This window comes from Parus major, chromosome 18 (assembly GCF_001522545.3).
Source record: "Parus major isolate Abel chromosome 18, Parus_major1.1, whole genome shotgun sequence".
Lineage (NCBI taxonomy): Eukaryota > Metazoa > Chordata > Aves > Passeriformes > Paridae > Parus > Parus major.
Genome location: NC_031786.1, coordinates 6,364,971 through 6,373,636, shown reverse-complemented (window position 1 = coordinate 6,373,636; position 8,666 = coordinate 6,364,971). Strand labels below are relative to the sequence as shown.

The 8,666-nt window shown below is 41.7% G+C and overlaps 1 protein-coding gene across 1 annotated transcript; it reads left to right on the top strand.

Annotated features, from left to right (window-relative positions):
• Positions 1-295: 295 nt before the first annotated feature.
• SUMO2 (small ubiquitin like modifier 2) lies at positions 296-7,700 on the top strand. Its single transcript, XM_015646037.1, has 4 exons — positions 296-490; positions 1,783-1,914; positions 4,959-5,030; positions 6,515-7,700. Exons 1-4 carry the CDS (start codon positions 470-472, stop codon positions 6,575-6,577), a joined length of 288 nt encoding a protein of 95 aa, XP_015501523.1. The 5' UTR covers positions 296-469; the 3' UTR covers positions 6,578-7,700.
• Positions 7,701-8,666: the final 966 nt, after the last annotated feature.

The following is an 8,666-nucleotide window of genomic DNA, read 5'->3' as shown; positions in this document are numbered from 1 at the left end:
GTGTGAGGGGCCGTGCGGGACGCTGAAGGCGGCCCAGCGGCCATTTTGCGAAGGACAATGCCCGCCGCGCGGGGCGGGGCGGAAGCGCGCGCACGCAGCGCGGCCGCGGGCGCGCGCGCCCCTCCCCTCCCGCCGCCGCCGCGTTATGTAACGGCCGCGGGGCGCGCGCGCGCTCCCTCCGCCCCCCCTCCCTCCCGCCTCACCCCCCCGCCCGGCCCTGGCTCCGCCCCCTCCCCGCGCGCCGGGGCCCAATGGGCGGCGGGAACGCGCCCGGGGGGGAGGGGAGAGCGCGGCGGGTGCGCGCACGCACGGGGCAAGGCGCGGCCCCGCGGCTGTGCGTGCGCGCTCCCGGCCCCCCCCGCCTTCCCCTCTCTCTGTGTCCCTCTCTCTCCCTCTCTCCGCCGCGCTCGGCCGGCTCTGCCCCCCCCTTTGTGCGCGCTCCGAGCCGCCCCCGCATCGCCGACTCGCCATGGCCGACGAGAAGCCCAAGGTGAGGCCGGCGCGCTCCGCAGCTCTCGCCGCCGCGCTCGGCCCCTCAGGCGGCGGCTCCGGCCCGCAGCCCCCGCGCCGCCTTTGCGCGCCATTTTCCTGCGCGGTGGGGGGGGGCTGAGGCCGCGGCTCCCGGGGCGGGCGGGGGATCCCCGGGGAGAGGGGGAGCGAACGCGGGCTGCCTTCCCGCCCTCCGCGGGGAGAGAGGCAGGTCTGGAGGCGGTTTTTGCTGCTTTCCTCCTCCTCCTCCGCGGCCGCAGCATCCCCGCCGGCCGCCTCGGCAGCCGCTTCCTTCCCGGTCCCCGCACGGCTCCGGCCCCTTTGTGCCGCTTCTAGCCCCGCTCGGGCCGGGGGGGCCGCGGGGGCTCAGCTCCGCTCCGCACGGCAGGAATTAACAGAGGCCACCGCCGGGGGGTTGGCTTTTTTTTTTTTTGCTTTTTTTTTTTTTTTTTTTCCCTCTTCTCTCCCCCACACGATTTTTAAACCGAGTTCCAAGTGGCGGAGGGCGCGGGGCCGCGCGCGGGCTGACACATGGCGAGACCCAGCTCCCAGAAAAGAGGGAAAACAAAGCTGGAATGGGGTGCCGGGCACCCCCGGAGCGGGATAGCCCCGATCCCCGTCCCTCTGCCCTGAGGCCCGGCCAGAACACGAGGAATCTAGCTGGAAGTTGATCCTCCGCAGTTTTTCTCTCTTGAGAGGGTTGGGCTGCTTGATGTGGAGTTTTTTTAAAGGTTTTCTGAAGGAGAAGACTTGGGCCTCTTCAGGTTTTATCACAGTTTCAAATATAGCCCTTTAAAGTGTCTGGAAAGTTGTTTTTTTTTTAATATGGACGTCAAACGGTAGGAAAAAGTTTGAGATGAAATCAGAAAGAGCCTTGCTGCTGGGATCACAGTTAAAATACAAATCATCTATAGCAGATCAAAGTTTTAACATAAGTAACTTAATTCAGTGGGAGCACTGATGTTGCATATTGTGCTTTTGATAGAAATAACTTTTTTTTTTTTTTTCAATCTGTTTTCAACGCCTGGCCTGGTAATTCTTCATTGTTAAATTTCCAGTCTGCAGAATGACAGCTAATACTAGATTTTATTTTTTTTGTATTTTCCTTTAAATTTTCAACTGAAAAGTGCTGACCTTTATTCCCTAATTCAAGATTTCAAGTCAGTAAACAGCTTTAATATCTTTATTTCCTCCTTTTTAATAACCTGTTGCACTTTGGTAAAATGTTAACTTCTTGTTTCATACCTTTTTTAAAAAGTCTTGGTTATTTTTTTTCTTTTATTTCCTCCACAGGAAGGAGTGAAGACTGAAAACAATGACCACATTAATCTGAAGGTTGCAGGGCAAGATGGGTCTGTGGTGCAGTTTAAGATTAAGAGGCACACACCACTTAGTAAACTAATGAAAGCCTATTGTGAACGACAGGTATGATCTTAGGAGGGTTGTCTGGGAGAGACCTGCTATCCACAGGGATAGAGGAAGACAGTTAGTTAAAGTCTTAAAACTTAAACAAATAGGCAAAGTGAACAGAAACTAATTGTGCTGTGGGAAGTGGATTGTCCTTGGGGTCTGTTACAGGATGAACTGAGTGGGTTGTGACAGGAAATGGGTGAAATAAAGATCTGTTGTCATCTGTGAAATCTGCATTTATAGGTGGAGGCTTCTGGGAGGTAACTGCTACTCTACTGCTCCTAAATATTACTGTGGAAAGGGTGGGTTTGGGATGAACTTGGGGGAGAGAGAGTTAAGTGATAATCAGGGATTTTTATAGCTCTGAGTAACTTCTTGGACTGGTCATTGACTTCTGATTTATTAGCTTAATTGTACTGAGATGAGAAGATACCTTGAGAAGGAGCTTGTACATTTAATGATGAGCTTTGTTTTTTCTCTTGTGGTCTGGTTGACAAAAGAATCTTCTAAGAGACAAACACACCCCATGTATTTGCTGATGTGGTGGCAGCTGCAGCCAGTCTGCAAGACTGCAGGCACATTGCAAGTTTTAAAAACACCTGTTTGAATAGAGCTATGGAGCTCTTCCTTCTGAAGCTCCTGACTAGGGAAATTTTGTCTCTGTTATCCTTGATATTTTTTACTAACTCTCTGCCTTTAAAAAGTTCTAGCTCTACAAAAGTGTTCAGAATTTGTGAATTTTTAGTTTTTTAAAATGTGAATGTTCAAGGATACTATTGCATACAGTGAAGTCAGTATAAGATATTGCTGCAGCTCTTTCATCACCAAGAAAAACCCCCTGTGATTCACTTAGAGAGTGGTAAAACTTCTTTGATTTACCCTGTGCCACAAAAGAATAAGGATAAAGACAGGAAAAATTAGCTCTTGCTGAACATGTGAATATGTGCTTATGTGAGTGTTCTGCGTAGAAATTAGTGAATGTTGGAAGCTGTGAGTTTGTTTTTCCTACCTCAGTCCTACAAACTCTTGTTTTATTTTTCAAATCACTGTGTTGCTTTTTCCAGTCAGAGTGCAGTTACAGCTGTCTCTCAGGGAATTTGAGGATTGGTTATTGGTCTATAAAGTCCTGGCATATAAAATATTAAAAGTATCATTCATTCTATGTTAGTTTGAAACAAAGCAGAAGTAAGATTCCAAATTGTCTTAGATTGCCAAAGTGTTAACTCTGCTTAAAGAAAAACAAAACCAAAGCCAGCAAAAAAAACCACAACCAAACAACAAAAACAACAAAACCCAGGTATCAATTGGAGGAAAAAAAATCAGTAAGTATTGAGAATGGGACACATTTTTTCTGATCTCAGTTTCAAGCTAGTAAGTATCCAAATATTTTTGTTGATGTGGATTTGTCTTTAGGTGCTTACCTCTGGAATTTTGCTTAAAACCATTTGTTCTGCGTCTATTTAAAAGTTTGATTTTATTCAAGTATTTATTTACCTAATTAGCTATATCCCAACTTAAATCCTTAAATTGTGGACTTTAGATTTAATTTTGGATAGGTGGTAGAGAACTTAACAGCTATAAAGGATGATAATTATGTGTTGTGTGTAGTAGATCTATAATAGAAATAACTAAACTTGAGTGATCTGTTGAGAAGATCAGGACTGTTTGTGATTATTTTAAGTGGTGAAAAAATCATCCATGGACCATACTTCATGTTCTGTGGACACTAAGCTCACCAAAGGACAGTTTTTCAGTATATTTTCAGCTAACATTTATTTAGCTCATAAAGTTGTCATGAACCTGGAAAAAAACAACACTCTGGGAATAGGAAATACATGTTTTAAGAAACACAGTGTCAGAGAAGAGGGCTCAAACCAAATGTTGCTGTGCAGAAATGTGTTGCTGCCATGAGACTGAGCCACACACTTCCCTTAGACCAGATGATGTCCTGAGTGAACACTGCAGTGTCTTCATCGTGCTGGAGAAAGCATTTTGCTGCAAACCATAAAGTTAATAAAAAAAGTTTACTCACATTTATTAAAATATTTTTCCTGACAAATCTACTCCTTAGAAATAATTACTACATTGTCTTCTGTTGTGTGTGACATCTGCTGTTGCCACGCTGAATGAAGGCTTCTCTTCTAACTCAGAGATGCCAAAGCACGAGCCTGCAATCCATTGGATTGCCTTCAAAACCAAATTGGGCTCTTGGATATTTAGATACTCTGGAGAGAAGGGAATAGAACTGGAAAGGAAGTTTGTATTCCCAAATGTCACTGACCTCCTTTTGCAGAATGCAGGGTGCTGTAAAATACCTTGGAAAACTCACTGGTGACTTTGGAGCTGATATTATCAGTAGGAGAGGTTGTTTGTTACTCCTAAGTTACATTTTTCAGTCTGTTGGTTCAGGTGAGAATGAGAGATACTGTTCTAGAGATGGAAGAGGTCAGCAAAATGAGTGTTGTGTGGAAATGCTTATCCAAAATAACTGGCTAATTTCTGGAAGTAGAAAATTCCGTTACTTTTTCCATCTGCATGGAAAAATTTCTGATACACTGATTTCATTATAATAGGAATTGGAGGTCAAAAAATTACTCTTTCGTTTCTCTTTGCTTACTCTTTGCTGCTGCAGACTAATTTTGTTGTTTCATTTCTGGAAGAAATGTTATAGAATACATTTGTTTTTGGAGATTGAAAAGGAGTGTTGAGTGTCACTGTTGGACATTTGTTACCTAGTGTTGCACCTAGTTTTTAAGTGAATTACTCAAAAGCACAATAAACCTGCTGGCCTTTGGGGTGTAGCAGAAATGGCTTTATTTTAACTCAGTCAGTGGGGGCACTGTTGCTTCTCATGAGTTGTTGGACACAATGCAGTGTTTAATACGAAACAGATTGCAGGGATTTGGAGTGAAATGCCTAAAAGTCAGGGCATGAGGGAAAGACAGAATCTGTGCTGGCTTTTAATGATGGTGCTGCAATTCAGTGACAAGTTCAAGAGTAAACTACTGAGTACTTTTACAGCAGATTCATTTCCCTTTGTATTGCTTCTCTTTGTCCAGGGGTTGTCAATGAGGCAAATCAGATTCCGGTTCGATGGGCAGCCAATTAATGAAACAGACACACCTGCACAGGTAAACAGCACAGGCAAGGCTAAAGAATTACTTGAAATCTGCTACAGGAGTTGATGCTTCTGTTTACTATCAAATACTTATGTAAATGTGTATATTACTGATAGAACTGGATTTTTTTTACCATTATTTTTCTGAAACTAGTTTAGGATAATTAGAAATGGAATCCAGGACTTTAGTGTTTTGAATAATAAATCTGCATCACTCTAATAATAAAACAGAAAAATTAAGTACAGCGTATAGATGGTGAGTCCTGTAAAACTTTTGCTTTATTGATTCAAGGCTCTGATATAAGGATGGTAAGTTAAGAATTGAGTTTTTCTTGAAGCGATGGCTTTACTTTTTATATAAAAGCTTTCCAGGATGTTATCAGAGGGATCCTGTTTGCAAGCTTGCATTTGTAATACAAAAGTAATTTACTGTTTGTAATCTGAAGCTGTTTCAGCAGAATTGAATTAATATGGTGAAATTTGGGTTGTCTGTGTTTGAATGAAGGCCATTCCAAGAACAGAATGGATCTCTGTGGCTGTGGAGAATTTTTTTGTCCTGCTCCATGGAGCTGTGTTTAATCAGCCTGACCAAGTGATAGTTTTATCTGCTGTTCAGAACCACTTGTAATGAAATAACAGATGTTAGTTTTTAGTTCTGAATTTTCCAAGCTGTTGCTTCGAAGATTGTGCCTTTTGTGGCCCCAGTCTATGCAACTTTTTGATTTCCACTGTTTATAATTGAGGCAACAGGATCATTTTTCTTTCCATCCATGTTTTGCTGAAGCTCAGAATCAGTCTGTTTGTAGCTGTGGTAAATGGCATAGACCAGTTTGATTTCCTGAGCAGCAACTATGTCTGTTTAGAAATAAAGTTTGCATTAGTTACAGCAGCTCCTTCAGTTTTGGTACAGATTTTGTCAATAGGTGCCATTAACATCCCAGAAATATCAACTGTAAAAATTAGGGTAAAAAAAAGAGAATTATATTAATGAAGTGTTGTTACATGCAAAGTGTTTTTAATTTTTTTGTGCTTGCTGGTCCTTGGTTTTACTGCCTGATTGTGGAGAGGCCTTAATTCCAGTCAGCTTCCCCAGTGCTGTGGCCATTTGAGCAGCAGCAGCCAGCTGGAATTGTGGCAATGTTCTGAGGTGAACTGAGGGAGTAAATAGGAGAACAAAGGTGCAATGGCAAAGCAGACAACAGAAATCAAATATAATAAATATGTTTCTTAGGTGTCACACAGTGTACCTTGAAGTTAGTACAAGAATTAATTCTAGGTCAGCAGTTATCAATTGGCTTTTTTTTCTATGAAGTTTTTTTGCTTTTGAGTTAGTGAGTTTTGTTAAATGTACAAAAGGGTGGTGGTGGAGTGGAGTGGGGCTTCTCTGGTTTAATTGTATAAAAAGTAAACATAAAGTCAGGAACTGTAAGAACGACCCAGACTGCTGTAGAAATGTGAGAAGAATTGAAAGCCCTTTTTTCTTTTCTTCTTCTGTAGTTGGAAATGGAGGATGAAGATACAATTGATGTGTTCCAGCAGCAAACAGGAGGAGTTTATTAAAACAAACACACAGAAAAGAACCTGCTACTTTCCTCTCCAGAACTGTGCTCCCACAGGCAACACTTCACAATTAGAAAAATGAGACTTGGTTCAGCCACATCCTGACTACTGCAGTATAGTTTTCTCTCTTCTCTCTGATTTTTTTTTCTTATTCCTTTTGTTGTACATAAAGTATCTGGTGATGTGCACAGACATAATGCATATTTTTTTTTAACTAAATGGCCAATGGTATGTTTTGATCAACATTTAATGGAGATGGGATGGGAAAACAAACTGGTTCTGTGAAAATGCCCCTCTCTCCGTTAGTGGCATGCTCCTTCTACTTTTACAGAATCACAGAATAAGCCGAGTTATCTTTATATTCCAGTAAGTTATTTTGCTCTCACTGTTCAAAAACAAAAACCTTGCGTACCTTGTTTGATTGGATAATTTCAATGTTTTTCTTTTATCATTGTAAAACCAAGGGCAATTTTATAACTTTTTTGTACGTAGCTGTTACATGTAGAGCAATCTCTGTCTAAGTAGGGGTAAATTACTCTTTAAAAAAAAAAAGGAAAAAAAAAATCCTAGATAGTTTTCCCTTCAAGTAAAACGTCTTGTTGTTTAAATAAACTTCTTGTTTAAAATAACCAGTTTTCTTTCTTTTTCTGTGGAGTAACAGTACTCAGCATCTGTATTTCTTTCTCTGCAGCACTTTATGCCTCTCAAATCTCAGCTTTCTCTGTGGTAAGTAAGCATACTCCCCCTTGTCTAGGCAGAAGACTGTTGGAAAAGGAAAGGCTTCCTTGAGACTTATCAGTCAGCAGTTGAACTGGAAATCTAAGTCAGTTTTCTCTTATTTTGATTTCCTTTTTTTGTGAATGTTCTGCTAAGCCAAAACTGTTTGATTAGGCAAACTGCAAAATACTGAAATACTTGGTAATACCTTTGGGTTGAGCTCTTGTCAGTCTTTAATAGAAGCATCAATATTGTTGTTACAGTAGTTTATTTATGACTCTGTATTTGAGTGCTTATTGATGTACGTTAAAGAGAGCAAATAATTTCATTAACCGTTCAGTTTACCATGGTATCAAATGGGAGCTGCTTGGAAATGTAAAGCAAAAATAAAAAATGGAGTTCTGTTTTTGGGTGTATGTAGCTATGGTGGTGGAGATTCCAAGCTCTGCTTTACCCAACTCTGCGGTTCTGCTTGGAAGAGGGAAAAAGGCTGGAAGTACTGAAGGGAGATGTAGCGATGGTGGTGTTTTTCACAAGTCTTTTCCACAGTTCTTGAGTTCTTGGGGAGCTTTTTGGGGAAGTTTAGAGGTTGGAGTGAAATCCTTGGATGTTCATGGAAGATTATATACCTGTCAAACCCACAGCATTCTCTGGTGACCTTGGAATGTTCCAATATTTTACAGTGTTTGCAGTAAGTTAATGCTCTTTTAGGTATACATTTCTTAGAAGAAGCCACTCTTTGGTAGTAGTTTTTTCAACAGTTAATTCAAGGAGTGATTATGGGGGTGGGGTATGTGGGGCCTGTGACTGTTTGAGCTGAAAGTTTTGTAGCAGAATGATGAGTGTGTGCATTTAGCTGATGAGTTGTGATCCATTTGTGTTCTGTCAGGAATAACACATTTGATTCTACATTAGTTCCATCTAATGGATATACAGGGAAAATTAACATTGTTCTTGCAGTTGCTTTTGACTCTGTAGCTGAAGAATGTAATATACTGTGTGCCTCTGTTTTAATTCAAGAAAATGCTACTGCTAAGCAGATTACTTCTCATTCTGGGATGTATCTTACAGACTTCTGTGGTGTTTTGCAGGATTGAAATTCCTTCTTGTGAACAAATGTTTACATATGCAAACTCTAAAAGGCCTACAAAGATCTACTTTGAAGAAAAAAAGAGGGTGGTGGGGGAATAGATTTCAACATCTTTCCTAGGTTATATGTGGAATGCATTGCTCTTTGGCTTTAGAATCTCTGGTTTTAAGCTGGCTAAACTTCTGATATCAGTGTATAAAATTCTTTCAACTTGATGTCATGTAAAGACTTTTCCCAGGAGAAAGGTGTCTTTATCTTGTTTAGCCAAAAAAGGTGTTTGGA